Below are 22125 nucleotides of genomic sequence, written 5' to 3'. Positions count from 1 at the left end.
GGCAGCGCTGTGCGTGGTCCCGCGGATTGAAATCAGTTTATGGCAGCAAATCACTTTCTGACACAACACCGGCCAGTAGGCTATACAGTAACCATTCATAGTATCAGGGCTTAAAATTTGGCACGGGATTGCAGGAATCCCACACATTTTCCCGAATTCCTGCATATTTTCAATTTATAAAGGGGGAGTAATCCCGCAATGATTTGCGCAGATCTATGTTTGTGCGGAACGGTGCTTAGCAAGCGAAACGGCTGTCTGTCTGACCCACTGAGTCTCTGAGCACAGACTGTAGAAAGAGATGCAGGATAGCCAAGCGAATGTGATTGGATGAACGTTTGACACTAGGCCAATCAGAGGCAGAGAGGGGCGGGTCATGCCTTCGCCATCATGTGGGGAAAAAATATTGCGTCCCTCAGTCCGCTCTCTCGACATCAACGCTCCTCTGCTGATTTCTCAGTGGATACAGCTGCTTGCAAACATAATAGATCGCTGGCTAACGGCTCGTGCACACCTACAATGGCAAAAAAAATCGCTTTTCCGCTGTGTCGCAGCGTTTTGTAGGCGTGGAAACCAGCTTCCAGCTTGGAGCTGTAGAAACGTTTTCAGGTAGATGTACACAGAAGGGTGGGGGGAGGAAATGTGGGGCAGGCTGATAGGCTGTCTTGCTCTATTTCCGCATCTGATTGGTCCATTTCAACCTCGCGCCCCCTGCCGCAGGAACCGCCCAGCGTTTCGCTGTCGCAGACTAGAGGCGGCTTGTCTCTGATCGGCTTAACGCTCGAAGGGCGGGACTAGGGCGGGACCTTTCGTTAAGCTACCCAATGACAGCTCTTCCTATACATTTCCTCCCCCCACCCTTCTGTGTACATCTACCTGAAAACGTTTCTACAGCTCCAAGCTGGAAGCTGGTTTCCACGCTCACAAAATGCTGCGACACAGCCGAAAAGCGATTTTGCCATTGTAGGTGTGCACGAGCCGTGAGCCGTAAAAAGGAAAACTACTGTCCTCAGAAGGGGAACCCGCTCAGAAAAAACAAACAGGACAAGTCGAACAACAAGGCACTTCTAGTTGAAACGTCAACACCGAGTAACGTCACTGTCAGTGATGTTTAGTGTTATGTTATTGACGATGAAGAATCTGATATCGATAATGACGTTAAAACGTTAATCCTCCTTATGCCGAGTGCCAGTGATGTCAACGTTGTTGTCGCCACTCAAATGACATTTCTCATAAAGCAGCCGTGAAAATCTGGTGGAAGCATTTTCAATAAAAAGTGAAACGACACACAGATGGTTTATAGTCACTTCAATAGAACTCTCCCCAATGCAAAATTCAAACAGGTTTAGTTGTCAGTAATGACAGTAAGAAAGGCAGATGTAGTGAGCAAAGATGGATGATTTAATATTCCATAGCTCTGACCTAACCAAATCTAACTGACATCACTATTGTGAACACAAAACAAGGAACACTTCTGATATAATATGATATTAGTGTTTTAGTAGAGTGTATTACTCAATACAAAAAAATAAAGGCTTTCATAGACCCAAAAGCCTATGGCTTAGTCTGCAGAAAAAACATGACAAAAGCCATAGTAATTTAGACTCAGGTGTGCATAAACTACTTCCTTTTTTAAATGCAAAAATGTAAAAATGTATAAAATAGGAAACATTGAAACAGGGGTGCCCAATCATGATCACCATGATCTACCAGTAGATCTCAGGCCATCAATAAGTAGCTTGCAAAAGAAATCCAAAATGTATTGCATTTATTTTTTTATTTTTAATGCATAAACTAAATCCCACTCATGTAGGCCTACAGCTAACTCAGTATCTACAGTATTTAACATTATAACATTATTAAATAATTTTAAATAAATACGGTAATCTAATACTGTTAATATGTGCTAAATACAGTATGTACTTGGGGGGACAAGGGGAAAGAAGGGTTATTTTTTTCTAGTTTTATTTTTTTAAGTAGCTCTGATCCTAAAAAGTTTGGGCATTAAAACAATAAGAAATAGTATTAGTAAGATCATATAAAAATAAGAGATAAAATAATAGGGCGATAAAAAGGAAAAATACTGCAATGGATAATAATGTAGTAAGAGTGATTAGGGGAAAAAATCACCAACATTACCAGCTACCAACAGTTAGCTGATGTCAGAGAGGTGAAGAGACAGAAGGGCTGAAGGCACAAATACTTTTAGAAGATGTGGAGAAGTGGAAGATGGTCCAAACCTCCTGAGGTGAAGCTGACTGACCTGAGGACTCGCTCCCGGGCCTCCCTCTCGGCCTCTCGGCTTTGCTGAAGCTCCGCCTCCATGCTCTGCTTCTCCCTGGACAGCTGCTGCACCTGGAGGACCAGGGGGGCCTGCTGCTGCGTCGTGCCCAGCGGAGAGCTCCCGTCCCTGGGCATAGAGGGCTGCCCGGCCCTCCTGCTAATCTGGAGGACTAGGGGGGCTTGCTGCTGTGCCGTGGCCAGCGGAGAGCTCCCGTCCCCGGGCACAGAGGCTGGCCTGCTGCTCTGGAGGTCCTGAGAGCTGAGAGAGGAGGAGGGAGGGGGCGGGTGGAGTCTGGGGGGGTGAGGTAGAATGAGAGGGTGTAGGGGAAAATTAGTCTCACTCAAGGGGGCAGGTCCGCTTGGCTAAGTGTGGGCTGATGGCATCATTTCCAAATCAAACAGTCATCAATTAACATTTTGCAGATACAAGGTTTCCCTTTGTAAAGGAGCTGATAGGTAATCAATCAGCTGTGATATTGATAAGGGGGTGGGGGGGGGGGCAGGTTAATTAAAGGTAAACAGAGCAGAGCACAAAGTCCAACAAGGACGCCAGTAAGGACGAAGCTCCCAGTTCAACCTGCTCCACTTCACACTGGGAGGCTGAGACAGATTCACCGCCAGAGGGTTGTTGTCAGCGGGACAGGACCTCTGTGCAGATTCAGGCCCTGTTTACACGGCGACCCTTGCTGCATAAAACGGCAAACTTTTTTAGCATTAGTCCCTTCCTTTTACATGGTGACGGCATTATTGGTGGGTGAAAACGCAAAAAAATTAAAACAGGTCCCAGACTGGAATTCTTGATAACGTTGCCCCTTACTGTTGCCGTGTAAAGTGGAGAAACGCAATTCAGGTGATGACACAGCCCCCCATCGCCATGGAAGACAATGGTAGGCAATAGGAGCATTGAACTAGCCCAATACTATACAGCCTTATGGCACAGGCACAATGAGTCGCATTGACATTCAACAAATGTGATAACGATTTGCTAAAACACATAATCTGCGTTAAGTGCCCGCTAACATCGCCGCACATAGCCTATTAATCACTGTCTCCCGCATTGAATAATTGAAGACAACTCACTGTCTGCGATGCATTTCCTTAAGTGAAGTCCCAATTGTGCTCAGGTCTTTTTTTTATGTTGCTTTACTGGGTTTTTATTCGGTAATCCAATCTGGAGCAGTTTATTAGCCTACCATTGTGACTTCTGTGTCACTATCGCGTGGAAAATTAATTTAAACTTTAAAGTGTAACTTACCCCCAAAACACTTTTTTTTCAGCTTTTAACCAATATATATGGCTTTTGGGGTGGTATGTGAAGGATTCTGGTCAAAATCTCCACATTTGAGACCAATCTGTTACAATTTTACAAACCCTATCATTTCAGCAGCATAAGTTCCCTCTATGGGTTCACACCTGCTTTTTTGTGTGCCCTCAAATGAATGGGAGATTTGGTACATCGTGACGTCACGGTGGTATTTGCGCGTGCCTCACTCATGTGAAAAATTGTTTTTTCCCCCCATGTGATTATTACTGTAGTTCACGCAGCGCGAGTCCTTTAAGAGCAATAGCATCCATGGGTAATCGCCTACTGTGGCTAATATTAGCCGCTAGTTAGTTATGTTACATGGCAGTAAAATGCCACTGAATGACCAAATTGATATAACTTTTAACCATTTCGAGTAACACTGTTTCCATACGGATCACCAGCGTTAGTTTGTTGTTTATAACGTGGCTGTATTGATCATTTATCGTTCTCTATCTCTGATACACTGAAAATACTGGGAGGCGGGCCATAGGTCTCTGTCGATGATTTGATTTAACAGTTCTGGGCGTTGGCCAATCCTGGCGTGTTCCACCCCCAAATCGATTGTGTTCTGGCGCAAAGTGAGTGGGTTTCAGGACGAAACAGTCTCGAGCCACTTACGTTATCTTTAGAGCAGCGCAGTAAATACATTATATATATTATATATGTCTTCTGTGTATTTCGGATCACACACAAAAAAACGTTGCAACATGCATTAATAAGACTATTAGTTTATTCATTATTGTGAAGGTTTTAACCAGAAGTTTCAATGTTATTCTGGCTCACTTGACGCTTTTGCGGCTTCAGTCGGCCTCAGCCTGCACGCAAATCATTATCACAACAGCTGTGTATAAATGCGAAATAAAATGTGAGCACACAACGCTAGTTTGCCATTTTATGCAGAGACGGTTGTCGTCTAAACATGGCCTTAGATCTTTGTTGGAGGGCATCCAGGTAGTGCAGCGGTAGATTGCCTACCTACCAACACGAGGGTCGCATGTTCGAGCCCCCGTGTTACCTTCGGATTGGTCGGGCGTCCATACATGCACAATTGGCTGTGTCTGTGGGTGGGAAGCCGGTGGAGTATGTGTCCTGGTCGCTGCACTAGGGTCTCCTCTGGTCGGCCGAGCGCCTGTTTGGGGGGAGGTAAACTGGGGGGAATAGCGTCCCACATGCTACGTCCTACTAGTGAAACTCCTCGTTGTCAGGTGAAAAGAAGTGGCTGGCGACTGCACATGTATCGGAGGCAGGGGTTCCGTTATCCTGTAATTGCCGCACTTTTACCGTTATAATTAATCAAAGTCCGACAAATTAAAATCTGCCGGTCACCAAGTCCAGTGAAAATAATCCCCTCTCAGCACAATTTGAGTTGTATTAACTCATTGAGTGCCAGCCACTTTTGGAAAACGGATGCTCCCAGTGCCAGAGTTTCAGAGCGTTTTCAGTGATTTCTCGAGGCCCACAGAATATTGTGTGATATTACTATGTAAACACCGAACACGCCCAAAGAACGATGAGACTCTCTTCTATCATCAGCAAGAAAAAGTTTATTGATATCATTTTCCGTTCTTTAGTTATGAGCCGGAGAAGATAGGTTGATTTCACCAAAAAGAGACGTTTCAAATTAGAAGCTGAGATAATTAGCCTTTTGTGAAATGAAGCATTTCAAGCACATGACTGACTCTGAAGCTAATATTTTCTGATGTGACACCTCAAAAATAATTTCCTTCAATAAAACAGTGAAAACAAAGGAATTTTGTTTGGCAAAATAATATTTTTTAGCTGCAACCAGCAGCGCTGGCCCCTGCGTGCGCTGCTGGTTGCAGCTTCTTGCTGGTCTTGATTTACTGCTGGTGGGCATCAGATATTCTAGCTTGTGTTTGCCAATCCTGTCCTGCTGTCTGGGTCTGTCTGGGTCGGTGTTGTATGCTGCCCTGCGTGCCCCCCCCTCCCCCCCCTCAACTGCAACCCCCTCCTCTGTCTCTGGTGGCTCTGGTGGCTCTCTGCTGAGTTTGCTCTGCACTGAAAAGTGCGCTACATCCAGCTTTTTTACAGCGTTCCGCGTGTATTTGTCACTGGCTCCCATCGCTTCCAGTTGAGAATAATAACAACTCCACAACTAATCATGCGGATGGGCTATCGCAGCGGACACGGAGGGGCTCAATTGTGGCAGCAGATTGGCTGCTGCAGGCACAGCTAACGTTATGCTTCATGCATATCGATGCATACCGATGCGATTTCCGTTTCCCCATGACTTCTTCTCTCTTTTTTCCTCGCCTTTCTCTAATCTGGAGAGCACTGTCGCCACCTAATGGGTCCGTAAAATAGCTTTTACACATTCAACATCCACCATACTTTCACAGGAGATGGATCAGGCTTTGATCCACGTCCCACCGTCAAAAAACGCAATTGACGACTTTAGTCGTCATTGGCACTCTACGTTAGTATTCGAATTGACGACTATAGTCGTCATTGGCACTCAATGAGTTAACACGTTCACTGCCAATGACGAGTTGACTCGTCAAACACAATCCAACCGTTCACTGCCAACGACGAGTTGACTCGTCAAAAAATATATATTTTTTTTTGACGGTGCTACGTGGATCAATGTCCCCCACGTCTCCTATAAAAATATTGGAAGTATTGAATGTGTATAATCTATTTTACCGACCAACTAAGTGGCGACAGTGCTCTCCCGACAGAGAGAATGCCAACCAAAAACAGCCGCGGGAGCAAGCCATTCTCAAGGAAATGGCTTGGCGATTTTACAGTCATCAGTCACCAGACTCGCCTGAGAGCGGCCGCGCCAGCAGCAGCACACAGAGAGCGGAGAGCGGTGCTGGCGTGGGGGATTGCAAATTTGCATAATATATTATGGGTGAAACACACTTTGAAACACCCGCAGAAAGGCCAGAATCGCACGCATTCCGAAAACCCAGAAACGAACGAGCCTCATTCTAATACTGTAGGCGAAAACGCTTTCACGCTGCTGCACACCGGCGCACAACGGTGTGGGGTTCCAAAAATAGACTGGGTGGGCAGCATAAAGCCTAGAATCGCACAAAGCTTCATCAAAGCTCTCAACCGAAAATCCAAGAAACGATTGAGTCCCATCCACAGTCCACACTCGCCACACTCGCCGACGAGGGGCCGCCAGAGAGGGAGGCTGCTCACTGCTCAGACAGGCAGGAGAAACTGGCTTGTGACAAACGCCACCAGACACGCCCACGGAGGGAGGAGTTTAAAGGAGAGGGTGTTCAGAACTATATTGTTCAGATGTCTGATCTCTCACTGATGCCAAAAATAAATGGTTAAAGTGACTGTTCTGCCTGTTTGATTGAATTTCACAAAACTGCGATTATCTCAGCTTCCTGTCTCACACGCTGAAACCATGCTGTACTCAACGGCTAATATCTACATAACTACTAACTCTACAAACTAACTCTTTTAGACAGAGAAAGCACACATTCTATTAGTACTTTTGTGAACTTCGTGTTCACAAAGTCCAAGCAGAAAATTATCCTCGGCTCTTGTAAAATGAGCCAGAATCCTCAAAAAACGGCTTGGCAGAAGCTACCTACAGTAAAAAAAAAATGGCTGGCAGTGAATGTGTTAAAATACACTCAAATTACATTTCCATGTAGCTATTTCTATTACATAGCCTAAATGAATATTTTTTATCATGTGTAGGTTACAGCCTCCGGGACGGGGCAGCAGGGACTGGGTATTTTGGGCGCCACCGCTCTTCGCTGATCATCTTCCGGTTGTTGTGAGGTGTATAGTAGGTACTGTATTTTAGGCAATGAACAAAACAACAAAACATAATTCACAATTAGGATGCACGCGCAATGCGTGTGCCTGGGTCAGTTATCAGCTCTCAACAGGTGAAGACTGTGGCTATACCATGCCTGCATACGGACATGCAGAAAGAGAGAGATGAGACATGAATCAACACTTAAAAAGTATCTTCTGAAACCAAGCTGGTCTAACGTTATTGTCAATGATGATGATAGCATTAATTAAAAGCAGACTACAGCTGATTGGCACGCGGTGGTCCCACTCGCTTTCAGAACGGACAATAGGATAATTCAACTTCACAAGGGCAGCTGGGAATATTTGCTTAACTTTAAACTGGAAGAAAAGGTAAGAATACATTATTGTTAGTTACCTGTAGCCTTCATCTGAGAACTGCAAGTCCTTGGGTGTGTTCTTTTAACACTTTTTTAACACTTTCTCCACCAGGGTTTCTGACCATTTTCACTAATTTCCAAGACCCACAGAATATTTTCTTCTATGACTATGTAAACACTGAATATCTCAAAGGAAAAAAGAGAGCCTCTACTTTGATAGGAAAAAGTTTGATTCTGCCTTCATCTGTTCTTTAGTTATCGACACTTGAATGTAGGTACTGTAGTGTTCACCAAAAATGCCCGTCTGTACCAGCGGAATGAGGGAGAGATTCACCCCGCAATCAGAGAGGGGACGTGTGGGTCACACTCTCGTCTTGCCTGGGGGGCGGAGGCTTCTGGTGTTCGATGTCTGGAGGTCTCTCTGGGCATATCTGAATCTGATGGCTGAAATGTACATGGTGTGAATGCTCACAAACCGGATTACTAATCTACCTGAGAGGAGAAGTGACTTGTGTATGTACAGTATACCAGCGCCTGGTGAAAAAAATCCTTCAGCTTTGAGTGACTGTCACAAGTCCGTCTGACAGTGCATCAAGCTTGGGTAAAGCTGCTCGTTGCAGTGCTTTGAGGCACCAAGCTGGAGCTGTTTTATCGAGCTTTTTCTTTGAGGGAGATTGCTTTTCTCTGCTTGCTGGTTTTGGTGGACAATAATCGTTGCTTCTGTGCAACTCCGGAAGTGCAGTAGCATTTCATAAAGTGTCCAAGATAGCCATCTATAACATAAGGGTGAAAACACGGATTGACGTGATATCACGTCAATGGCAGGGAATGTAATAGGCTACGTCCATGATGTTGAGTTTAGCACTAGCCACGGTTTATTTTTTCATGGAATTCTGTGGAATTTGGAGGCTGTTGTCTGAGACTCAGCATGCAAGGCAGCGTACTGTATATCAAAGTTGACGCTGTGCAGCACGAATAAATTAATTAAGCCGAAACTTGTATTTTGATTCGTTCCGTTTGATTGACCGGTCATAGAAGCATGGTTGGTGCAGGGAATTTACGGCAATATCGAGATTATAGGCTATACCCTGCTATCAATTGCTTTTATGCTCAATAAACACAGATCTGATATTTGACCTGATTTTATTCCAATTGTCAGGGAGACTGAAATCTGCCAGACACGTTGACCGACACGGTTTATTTCTACGGAAACACTGATCGGAGGAAGCAGGTGCTAGTCTACAACTCAGATCGGCAGAGGGGGTGGCGCGACGACCGGGACAGCAGGGGGAATTGGCCAAGTACAATTGGGGAGAAAAACGTTGAAATCTTTGTTGGAGATCCAAAAGGAACTCGATCAGTAGAAACAGACAAGGTGCACTGCAACACAAGCAAGCATGCATGCACGCACAAACACACAGACAGACAGACAGACACACACACACAGACATCAGTAGGCTGAAGCTCTGCAGGGAATTGAACCCACAACCCTGGAAGAGTTACTGACATGCCAGATGGTTTGTTACACAGAACCATCTGTTCTTGGAAACTGTTTGGAAAAGGGCAGGCGCTTTCCAAAAATACCTGCCAGGTTATTGGATGACCCATCTGTCTATCAGTGTCTATCACAGGCTAACTTCAACCAATCAGATCAACAAACCATATGATGTAGTGGGAAAGATTAGATTAGATACTTTAATGACCACACAGCCAGGCTGGTGGAATTTGTTTTCGGTACATTACATTAGATAAGCCAGGTTCCAACATAGAACATCACATTCAATAAATACAATAAATACAAAAACATAATACAAACCTACATCACAGTACAGTAATCTAGACTTGTATTGAACAACATTTCATGGTCATAAGTGACACCCGAGATAGGGGGATTGTCAGAGAGAGTTCAGTGTTCAATGGCAGTGGGTTGTTTTGGTGAGCAGAGACCTGTAGCGCCTCCTGGAGGGCAACAACTGAAAGACATGGTGTTATTCTTTATTCTTTATTCGGATCCCCATTAGCTTCCACAAAGTGGTTGCTAGTCTTACTGGGGTCCACACAAGCAATAAAAGCAATCACATACACAAGCAAAAAACAATCACAAGCAATAAAAACAATCACAAACTCAAGCAAAAAACAATCACAAGCAATCAAAACAATCACAAACACAAGCAATAAAAACAATCACAAGCAATAAAAACAATCAATAAAAAGCAATAAAAACAATAATCTAAAACAACAAAATGGTTATTGTGGATTCAAGATTTGTTTTAGTGACTTTTTGAAGGAAAACCTATTTTTGATCTGTCTCGTGTCCGCAGGGAGCATGTTCCAGACAGCAGAACCTCTGTAAAGCACAGTTCTCATCATAAAATGTGTACGTGGACTAGGTACAACTGAATGACCAGTAGCCTGTACTACGAATGTTGGATAAGAAGATCCAGGATCTGTCCCTTGATCTGGTTTGTCTAAACCAGATCAGCTCGATTGTAGTTAACTTGTACTACGAACCTCGTTTGCCAGTCGTTAACTCGAACCAGGTTTTTCTAATCAAGTTGACTGCGCGTGCACATGAAAATGCCCGTGCACACGAGCTCGTGCCCGCAAAAGAGGCGTGGTTTTTAACAACTAGCCAATCACAATGCAATATGGACCGCTCAGCTCAGAACCGTAGCTTTTACAGCGCCAGACACGCCTATTTCCTCATTCATCAAAGCCATCGACTACTATGTCAGAATCAAAATCCGCATTGGATATTTTTAGTCTGTTCCCGAATGACTGTCTAAAGTTACCACTTTTATTCACATCAGTCATTTATTTGAAGAGTGGTTTCTGCCTCCACGTATCCTACAGCAGCTGAATTCACCCTCTCAATAAACTGCGAGTGGAAGCAATGTGTAGCCTAATGTCTCAGTCCAAAATCCGTAGACCATTTAGGCTCAACGAATAATAATGATGTCATGTTTAGTCGCACTGATTGAATAATTCCTATAGGCTATCAATAAAAAAAAGAATGATAATAAAATTAAAAGAGGCTTCTGAACGACACGCTATGTGCGGGCATAGATTTCATTTATAAAAAATAGCCTATTTTGTGGTCACATATATTGTCAGCAGAGTCGCATATCTCCATATTTCATATAATGATGCTGGAAATATGAAGTTCAATCACATCATACAGGCCAAAAGCAACACTTGCAGCTGCAAAATGCAGGAGTAGGCTAGATATGAATCATCTTAATATGGGATCGCCTGTGTGCAGGTGATCCCATATTAAATTGCTTAGATGTAGTAGGCCAGCATGTAAGCTATGACTATTTCAATTCCAACCCAACGTCAGTCTCAGCTCCATTGCGCACACGGCACCGTGCGCTTTGGAGACGTTTATGTAACCTTTTTATGCCGGTTTAGTGATATTTCTCCACTCACTATTCAGCTGCAATCGATCAGCGGGATCAAACAACGTATCTAGGCTACTTGAGAGCACAAAAATGAATATATAAAAACATATTCCAAAGTGGTATAGGGCTTAATTAAAATAGCCAACAAGTGCAAGGCTTTAGTCCTTGATTAACATTAACATTGATTACCATTACTCATTCAACATTACAATTCGTGCTCCTTCGGGAAACTCATCCAGAAAGGGGTTGGCCATTTTTCCAAACTGCTGATTCGATTGGTTCGTGGGCGGTGGATTTAAAGCAGCTACGAGCAACTTTTTCGATTGTTATTAAACAGTATAAATTTAATATCAATGCATCACATCTTACCTCTAATAGTCGACGAGACCAAAGCCGTGTGTATCTGAGATTGCTCCCTTAGGTGATTATTAAGTCTATAGTCTGTCTAAACTCGCGCCAACAGGGGGCTCTCTAGAGCGACCGGACCGGGTAACCCGGAAGTGAAACAAGGAAGTGAAACAAGGAAGTGAAACGCAGCTGCCTTCCAACGCCGTTTGCGCTGCCTAGCAACATAACATAAACAATGTGAACGCCACGCATACTCGCGGGAACATCTCTCGTTATATTCTAACAGGTTTTTGGAAGTTATTTTGTGGTTATGGCCGAAGTGGCTGCTGCAAACCGTTTCATTTCACTTCCTGATCTGCCCTGGCTACAGACACACTAACACTGGCCGATTCACTCGGGGTTCAAGCGAGACTACTCTGCGTTGCTCTCGTCGACTATTAGAGGTAAGATGTGATGCATTGATATTAAATTTATACTGTTTAATAACAATCGAAAAAGTTGCTCGTAGCTGCTTTAAGGTCTAATCTTATCCTTGCAACTTAACCTGCTACGGACCAGGTTAAGTGTGAAGCATAAGTTGCTATGGAAATATATGTCGGTAAGAAGTTAACTTGCTTTGTAGTACGGCCAAACCAGGTTTAAACCTGAAGTTACCTCGCTAAACCACTAAACTGGCTTTGTAGTACAGGCCTCAGTACTCACTTGAAGCGGGTTAAACCGATGACAGAAACTAGCATGTACTATTTTTTCACATAGAAAATGTGGTGTTTTTTTCCAAATGACAGTTTGCATGAATGACAATAGACTATATTTTAGCTTGGCCTCCACAGTAAGCCAAGATAGTCGTTTATGCATTTTCATCACATTAGCCCGAAAGGAACAATGAAGCACTAATCTGGCTGCTCTGTTCTGTGCAATTTGAAGTTTTTTAATATGTTTCTCAGCAGCACTAGCCCAAATGACCGGGCAGTAGTACTCCAGATGAGATAGAGCAAGAGACCGCACAACTTCAAACATAACAGAGGGTGGAACATATGGTGAACATTTCCTAGCAACAGCGATGCCCTTGCCCATCTTAGAGACAATGTTATCAATTTGGTCAGACCAGGACAGTAAGTTATCCAATTTAACTCCCAGTAGTTTTGTTTTCATGACTTGCTCAACAGATGTACCATCTATAGACAAGTTAAGTGCTGGTGTGCTGGGTGAGTGGGGTCAGAAATTATTTTTCTTGCCCTTTTTACTGTTCTTTAATGATAATAATAATAATAATAATATTAAAGTTTATTTGTAGAGCACTTATCAAAACCAACGTTACAAAGTGCTTAACAATGAACATAAAACAACAATAAAAATATACAGTGTGTGAAAAAGCAGGTAAAAAGCAGGCAGTAAAACACAATACATGAGAATAAAAGTAGACTAGATAAAGAGTAAAATAACAATAAAACAAAGTTTATAAAAAAGCTTTTCTGTATAAATGAGTCTCGAGAAGTGATTTAAAAGACGATCCAGATTTGGCAAGCTCCTCGGGCAGGTCGTTCCACAACTGAGGAGCGCTAACAGCTAAAGCTCTGTCCCCTTTAGTTTTTAAGCACGATTTGGGGACAGCGAGTAGGTTTGTGGTGTCATCTGAAGTCGATGATGAGTTCTTGGGTTTTTGATTAGTTGAGTAGGAGGTTATTGTCTGTGCATCAGGTAACTGCTTGGTTGATCAGTGCACGGTATTCAGTTTCATTGTTGTTTGTGATGAGGCCTATGATGGTTGTATCATCTGCATATTTATAGATGTTGACTGGGGGGCTCTGTGCTGAGGTACAGAGGGTGAGATGTGATGATGTTGATTTTTACCTTCTATTGTCTGTTCCAGAAGAAGCTGTGGATCCAGTGACAGATGCAGGGGTCAATGTTCATGTCCAGTAGTTTATTGATGAGTTTGACCGGGTTGATTGTGTTGAATGCAGAGCTGAAGTCCATGAACAAAATGTGGGTGTAGGTGTTGGGGGTTTCCAGGTGCTGCAGCAGGTGATGGGTGGCTGTGTTGACTGTGTCTTCCACAGACCTGTTGGCTCTGTATGCAAACTAATATGGATCCATGAGGGGGGTGGTGCTGGTTTTGAGGTGGGTGAGGATGATGCGCTCAAATGACTTCATGGCCATGGATGTAAGGACAATCGGTCTGTAGTCATTCAGGCAGGAGATGTTGCTGGGTTTTGGCACGGGGATGATGGTGGATTGTTTGAAACAGTGGGGCAATGAACATTGATGGAGGGAGTTGTTAAACATGTTGGTGAAGACAGGGGCCAGTTCTGCAGCACAGGGATGGAGTACAGTTGGGCACTCCAACTGTACTCCATCCCCCCCCTTTTTTATGTGGATTTTACATTCTGTACTACTACTACTACTATTATCTGGGCCCGCTGCTTTCTTTTTCTTGAGCGTCTTGACAGTGGCCCTCACCTCTTCCTCTTGGATGTGAAAAGGGGGGTGGAGGAGGGGTGAGGGGGGTGGGACTGGTGACTTAAAACCTTGTATAGAAGGTGTTAAGTTTGTCCGGGAGCTGAATGTCATTGTCAGGTATGGGCACTGAAGAGTTAACACGACAAGCTGCAGTCTGAGGAACTTTTAATCCAAGTAGTTGCCATGTCGGTAGACTGAGGAACTGTATAGGGCAGTTACAGTATGCACTTTGTTGTACATTGTTTATATTCTATGAATACATAATTCCTGCTATTTGACTTCTAGAGGTATTTTTTTCCCTTTTCAGTTACACAGATATCGTGATGTATCATACATGAAATATCCTGCAATGTATCGATTATCGCATAATCGCGGTATCATATCATCTTTATCGAGGGCCAAGTATCGTGATTGTATCGCATCGTGAGTCACTCTGCAATTCCCACCCCGCTAGTCTCTTTATGATGCTTTTCAACCAACAGGGAGACTCTGAACACACACGCATGCGCACACACACACGCACGCACACACGCACGCACGCGCACGCGCACACACACACACACACACACACACACACACACACACACACACACACACACACACACACACACAGTGATGTTTGCATTCTTACATTCTTGGAGCTAAACGTCGGTCTGTGTTTACCTCTCTCTCTCTCTCCTTTACATTCTTTATTTCCTTTCATCTGATTGGTCGTATCTGGGCACAAAGGAGAGGAGAGGGAATCCTCTGTGCAAACACATGCACACACGCACGCACACACACACACACACGCGCGCACACACACAGCATAGTGTCAACAGTGTTCAGAGTTCACCAGCAGCCCTCTATTTATTCTCTCTCTTTCCCCACACACACACACACACACACACACACACACACACACACACACACACACACACACACACACACACACACACACACACACACACGTATAAGGGATGTGCCGATCTGATACTCAGTATCGGGCCAAAATGACTGGATCAGACATTGGGGTAAAGATCCATTAGCCTAAAAACTATCACGTAAATGCTTAGTAAAGTTTGAGCGACATGCTGTAAAGAGACGTGTCAGGAGCCACGACACTAAAACACAGATGAGCAGCTCGTGAACAGTAATGTACGTGCGTCCACAACGCTGCACTGTCACCTCAGCTGTGTGGACTTATTTTAAGATCAAGGAAGAACAAAAGTTTAAGCCAATTGATCATTATTTTAGACATTCCATTTTGCCAGTTACAGCATGGAGGGCGCCATAGTTCTGCAGGTGGTTGGTCACTGGGTGTGGGCTTATCCTGGGTCCCCTTAGTGCATATTATAATTTGTGGTGCTTTGTTTTGTGTGCTCTTAACCTGTGTTTTGCTTTGCAGTGAGTGTGCTTTCAGTTTATTGGTGGTGGTGCAACCCCCTGACCCTCTTCCCCCTCACTCACCCCCCCTCCCACCTGTGGACTCCACTGGCACCCCCTGCTGTACTGGTAATTTTAGTCTATTTTGATCATTTTTAATCTGATTTATAATAAAGAAATTGTTTTAACTGCACTCTTCTCTTGCAGCTGCTTGTGAAACAACATTTAATTGGCATGTTGCCATTACAACAAATATGCAGCTGATTTGAGCAAATATTTAATTGGCAGGTTACCTGAACAACAAAATAAATAAAACATATTTTGTTGAACCTGGAAATGCACGTCTCTGCTCCATTCCTTTATCAAACCTGATGTTGGGGTGTTTTGAACTCTATTGTGATATTCTCTGGGTGAAATTCCCAGAGTGGCGTTGTCTGGTAACTACTTTTTGTCCGGGCCTTAGTGCTCTGGTTACATTTACACAGTGTATCCACGGAGCATGTTGGCAACGAGGTCAGAGATGTGCTGGTACTTATTTTTGAAACCCAGAGAAGCGAGCTCATCTCCCACCGTGTCTCCACCTTCCTCTGCCTCTTGTGGTTCAAAGGATGATATAGATTCTTCAGACAGCACTCTAACTAGAGAACTGCTCTTGGTGAAGGCGCTCTCTCCACTTTTCCACCATCTGAGGCTCTCAGTGCCAGAAGTCATTAGCCTGATATCAGACTGAATTGTCAGCTCCATACACTCATTTCCATCTTCTAGTCAGAGACTGCCCCCTGTTTAACCAATTTATATGAGGGGATTCCCACAGGGGAATTCCATTCTCCCTAACCAATCACTAGATTGGTCGCCTGAATCTCACGTTAGTTACTCCAGTTGGGAGAACGCAAAAATAAAAAATAAAAATAAAAATCTCCCCTTTGAATAAATGTCTTTCAAGCAGTGTGCCTTTCGGATTTCAAAGTAATTGATACTTTTAATCAATTTGAAACAGCCTCGATAGCAGGTGGCGGCCGCAGCCACTGTTGTTTTTGCCGTTACACCTCAGCGCACTCGAAAACGATTTAGTCTGGCCTGTTGGGCTGTTCATTGATGCTGATTGGCCAATCGTTAGTTCCCCTCGGTGCTGATTGGTGAATCGCTGGTGAAACTGAAGAAAATGCATTTGCATAATGATGCCAGACCAGAAACAGCCAAACTCAACTCCGTGGAGTGGGCGGATCCGAAGGTCTGGACCAAGGCCAAGAAGTCCTCTTTGCTCTGCCACCGTCTGCCATCTAGAGAATGCGCTTTGGAGGACCATCTCCATCTCCATGGTCATCACAGGAGACGCAAAATGTTGAGGCCGGGGTTCGACCTCGGATGACGTACATGCCCCACCAGAAGCACCGTGGAGAGCCGATGGATTTGACAGGTGCAGGGAGGGGGGCTGCTCGTCGCTGCGCTCAAGACTGTCCTTTCGTGCAACAAATTCGTAGTATGTGCATAATCCACCTGTCAAAAGTTGGAGATTGCGCGCTGCCATTTTCCTTACGTCACTCTGTTTACAAATGTTGAGCCATTATGTACACCGTAGTTTCAGGAAGTTATCCCACAATGGATCGGCTGGAGGGACGAACCAACTCCTCATGTCTAAAACCTAACCAATCGCCACTCCTCCCCTCCCCCCAGCCCATCCATTCTAGCCACACAAAGCCGCCTCACTCGCAGTCAGCTCTTGCGTCGCGCAATCAAGTGAATGAAAGCATGTGTGATGTTTTCTGCATAATCCTGCAGATTCAAACCCGATCCTGCTGAAAATTTAAGAATTTATGTAACACGACTCAGGTGTTTGATTAGTAACTGTAATGTGATTACCGTAAATTCCGGACTATAAGCCGCGGCTTTTTCCCCGTTTTTTGGCCTTTTTTGGCCCCTGCGGCTTATATAACGGTGCGGCTTATCTATGGATTTTTTCCAAAAAAAAAAAAAAAAAATCTCTCTTTTTTAGCACTCTTTCTAACTATAAATCCACTTCTGTTTTAATTTCCTCTCTTGCCCTCTTTTAACAACATAACATAACATAACATAACACAACACAGGTACGCAGAAAGAAAAAGACGAAGAAATCACCGCCATGAATGAGGAAATGACTCACCTGCTGGAGGCTGGAGATACACGGCTTGGGCTAAACTTTTACTCCGTGAAACACTATCGATTAAGTCCGACATCGCTCAGAGGTTTGAGCAGCTTGAAAACAAGTTTGAAAACGTGCAGAAGTCCATCCACTCACTCACTAAAGAAAATAATGCAACCGTGAAGAGTTTCTAATGCGGAAAAGCGCATCAGCGCACTGGAGGACAAAAACAACACAGTGAGTCCGAAAGTGGATAAAATGCAAAAACATCGAAACGCTGCACACGCAGGTTGATGACTTAATCAGCAGGAGTAAAAGAAATAACATTCGCCTGATCAATGTAAAAGAGGGAGCTGAGATTGGTGACATGGACGCTTTCGTGGCAAAATCCTGTGTTACATCCTGGACCTGAAGGAAGGCGAGAAACCACCAGAGGTGGACAGGGCACACCGGGCGCCTCGGCCACGTCCAGACCCCGGCCTGCCACCGAGGGCCATCTTCATCTGCCTACTCCGCTGGCCCGACCGTCAACTCATCCTCCAGGCTGCGGGGAAGAAGCCCCTCACCTGGGAGGGTACGCGCTTTTTCGTCCGGCAGGACCTCTCCGCGTTGGTGCAACAGAAACGCGCAACATACAACAGCATCATCGAAAAGGTTAAAGTCAATGGATATCGCTTTGGCGTACTGTACCCAGCGAGACTCGTCATAACCATTGATGGACAGGGGCGGAACAAGAGCTCAAAGTGAAACTGCCGAATATCTTTTGAGTTGGACTGGTCAATAGTACTGTGAGTAACTAAAATAAAAAAAATAAAAAACGGAATTCTCTCTTCTTTAGCACTCTTTCTAACTATAAATCCACTTCTGTTTTAATTTCCTCTCTTGCCCTCTTTTCACCACACCGCGGACACTGTGTGCACTGTAAAAAAAACAAAAAATACCATTAAAACACCCGTGGCTTATAGTCCGGTGCGGCTTATATAAGAAAAAAATAGTCACCTTTGAAGGTGCGGCTTATAGACCGGTGCGCCTTATAGTCCGGAATTTACGGTACTGGATTTAGGAACCATAATGCCTTACACTACTCGTTACCGACAAATGTAATGTGATTACAGTGATGCGTTACTTTGTAACGCGTTACCCCCAACACTGGTTGTATGTTATTTTTAAATCCAGCCATTATTTTACTTGAAATGAGAAAATAACATTTATTTATTATTATAGTAGGCTAGTTATTTATAATTAATCCAATTAAATATCAAAACTGTAAATAAACATTGTTGATGTTTATTTTCAGTCGTTGACTACATACAGACACTATTAGGCTACTGAAAGTGATAATCCGGAAGATTTTCATGTAAATAAATGTCTGTAAAGTCACTATATATCGCCAACTGAGTTAACACAATGGTGATTGAGCCTATGGCCCATTGATGAAAGCCATTGCATCTCTCTGTATTGCAACATTTATGAACTTGTGTCTGTGGCGACACTTTCCCCGCCCGCCAAACAAAAAAACAAAAACAAAAAGATATCACAAGCGGCGCACAGTTCTTGATGTGTCTCCCATCACCCAGCTGTTGCTTCCGCGTTCTTATGCTCTCAGAGACACACACACACACACACACACACACACACACACACACACACACACACACACACACACACACACACACACACACACACACACACAAAAGCCGTCCACGTGTCATAGCGATCTCCAGTGGGATCCATAATAATGCACCGCTGACCAACTTCTTCTTTTGAGTTGTGTGGCGGTTGGCATCCAAGTGTTGCATTACCGCCCCCACTGGCCAACTTGAATGCATTAAGGAGAGAAAGAAAAAAAACCTTCACGTCACATACCACTGTTGGGATCTCACCTGCAATTACTGCTCACGGCCATAGGTGTTGTCAGGGATAAGAAAACTGAAATCTTCCAGATTAAATCATTGAAGTAGCCTAAGTTCAATGGCACTGAATCATAACGCAAGCTACATTATGATGCTCCGGACCTTTGCTTGAGGAAATCTTCTCTAACTGGACCGCTTTGAATTTTAATTGAGTACCCCTGACCTATGTTCTTGACTGGATGTGATTTTGGTGTGGACCTGAATCACATTTTCCAGACTTTTGTTTTTAATCCCCAAACTATCCCAGACCAGGAAATGATCAAATACATTTTTTATACTTTTCCAGAGTTTCCACACCTGCGTAGGAATCCTGTGAATCTGATTGGGTGTTTTGGGTGTCTGACCTGTGATAGGCCCGTATTGTCTGTAGCTCCTCCTCCAGTCGCTGTCTGTCTTCCAGTGCACAGTCTCTCTCTCTCTGGAGCCTCAGAAGCTCACCCTGAAGGGAGGAAAATACTGTCAGTTAAGCCCTGTCGGTGAGCGTCTGTGGCCCTAGTCTTTTCGGCCAATTCAGCATGCTGAATACATCGACCGTCTAAAAACTATGGACTGAGTCAGCCTGACGTCACCCATTGGTTTTGGGACTTCCGTTTTGAAACGCAAGTGTGGTCGGTGCTCCGCCTGCTATAGCTCCATGATCGGCGAGCTGCGCGATCACTGGACAGACCTGTCAATCACACTATCTATCTCTCTCTATTTTACTCTAAACGGGTGAGTTACCGTATTTAAAAATGCACCCTCCGTACAGTTGTCAACTACAGCTTTTAGTATCACTTCTGTGGCTTCCTCTGCCAAAGCCCAAGCTTGCAGCCTGTTTGAATCGGGGATGGGCTGTCAGTGAGAAAAATCACTCTGATTGGCTCGTCAGCTGGTAGAGAAATCACGCTGATTGGCTGGTCACTGAGAGGGCACCCACAAAACTGATTTTCCAATTTCATCTCATCTGATCATTCCAAAACAGATATTTTCACAACGACGTGCCTGCAGGAAAGCCCCTTGAGCCTGTCGATGTATGATATCACCCATTTAACATGACACCACCCTCATAGGGCTCATCTCTGATGGTCTGTCTGATGGTGACCTGGGGCCACATTACAGAAACTCCCTATCTTATGTCTTAAGTTAGGATAGGACTAGTTAATAACCTTGTACCCCCCTTATATTTTTTGCCTGTTGCACTCCCTCATCCAGCAGCTGGATATTGATAGTCAATAGTTATTTGTTAGAACACGGCTCTCTCGAATACTCGATTCTGATTGGTCAATCAACAATATTCACCGGTCATTATTTCTCGACAACCGACCGCTGCTCTGCCACACCTGGATTAATCAGTTGGTAAGAGCATTTTGTCCGCAGACGCTACTAATTAGGCCAACCAGTTGCAGCTGTGGTGTCTTGTGTGCCAATTAGGCTACGAATGAAACCGCTTTGTGTTGAAAACGCTATTAAAAAATCAATTTGAATAATTATTTTTGTCAGATTATTGAATGATTTAGTTGTAGGCCGTGTTCTAAGCGGGATAATGTATACTGAGCCGGTGATTACTGGAAATAATGACCTTCAGGTGAATATTAAGCCCTCCGCTGCGCGTCGGGCTAAATCATTCACCTGTCGGTCATTATTTCCACAGTAATCACCGGCTCAGTATACATTATCCCTTACTTATATTCATAATAATTATTATAATTATTATTATGATTTTTATATTGATTCTTATCCATTGGTAACTTCATCCCTCATACCTCATATCAACATTTCATGCTTACTCAGAATTTTAACCCCTCAAATGCCAGTTTACTGTACTTACTGTACAATCAAATTTACAGTAGAAAAGACAAAATATGATTTTTTTTGCCTTCCCATCAATGCCACCTGGATATCCCCCTGTGGGATTATTTTAGCCTTGGATTTGTCACATTTTTCGCGGAGGAATTATTTTCTTACTTATTTCATCTTTTGAGAATTGCAATCCTTATTATCCATCCATATTTTTTGCCTGTCTGCGCATCCGCCAGATATGATCGATAAATGACGAAACGCGCCGGCTCTGTGACACGGAAGTCCACAGGAAGTATCTGGAAGACGACCCGGATGTTGTTCATGAGCGATCTTTGACATCTGGGTGACTGGCCTGTGGTGACCTGCTTCTCCTCCTCAAACGGTGCGGCCAAGACAGGCAGTCATCCGCAGCGGCCCCTACAGCAACATTAGCCGAGAAAGAGCCTCGTTTCACAGCATTGGATTCACTGTGCATCGGTGCTTTGAGCGCACCTCAAACCGGGAGCTCTAGAAAGCTACAGAACACAACGATATTAGAGATCTAGAGTCAAATTTCGACGCCGATTCCAGTCATGCTATTGCCGAGTCGCTACGACGAACGAGCGCGGAGATACGGACATATTTTCAATGAAGGTAAGTTTCAGAAAAAATCATGAAACTGCTAATTTTCGACTGCCAGCTAATTTTCACAAAAAACATAAGCTAGCTTCATTGATCCATCAATCTCGGTCTAAAGGCTTCAAATCAGTAGTCTGCACAGGAAAATCCGGGTTCCCAGGTCATGTGACATGTTGCTATGACGACCACTGTACTGTGTATTTCATGTTAAACTGCATGCAATTGGCTGCTATGCCAGCACTGATCAAATAGTGGGGCGGGGCCAAACACAATAGAAGCTACAAATTTGATGTCTTGACTCGAGCTGAGAGGTGTAAGATCAGAAAAATAATTATTTTTGGGGAAAGTAGATGGGAGTCGGATTTTTTTTTTTGTATTTTTGCATTAAAAAATAACTTGTTTCAGACGT

General features: G+C 44.0%; 1 protein-coding gene across 1 annotated transcript in view; it reads right to left on the bottom strand.

Moving 5' to 3' along the window:
- Window positions 1-2202: 2202 nt before the first annotated feature.
- Window positions 2203-22125, bottom strand: part of mipol1 (mirror-image polydactyly 1) — a gene marked incomplete at both ends in the record, with an annotated part of 108077 nt that continues 88154 nt past the window's right edge. Inside the window, 2 exons of the mRNA XM_083633042.1 lie at window positions 2203-2572; window positions 19664-19758. Coding sequence (XP_083489168.1) covers window positions 2203-2572; window positions 19664-19758 — 465 coding nt within the window. The remainder of the gene's footprint in view (window positions 2573-19663; window positions 19759-22125) is intronic.

Source organism: Poromitra crassiceps (genome assembly GCF_964638095.1).
Source record: "Poromitra crassiceps genome assembly, chromosome: 3".
NCBI classification, from domain to species: domain Eukaryota; kingdom Metazoa; phylum Chordata; class Actinopteri; order Beryciformes; family Melamphaidae; genus Poromitra; species Poromitra crassiceps.
The sequence above is the reverse complement of the archived record's forward strand: the minus strand, read 5'-3'. Positions and strand labels throughout refer to the sequence as shown.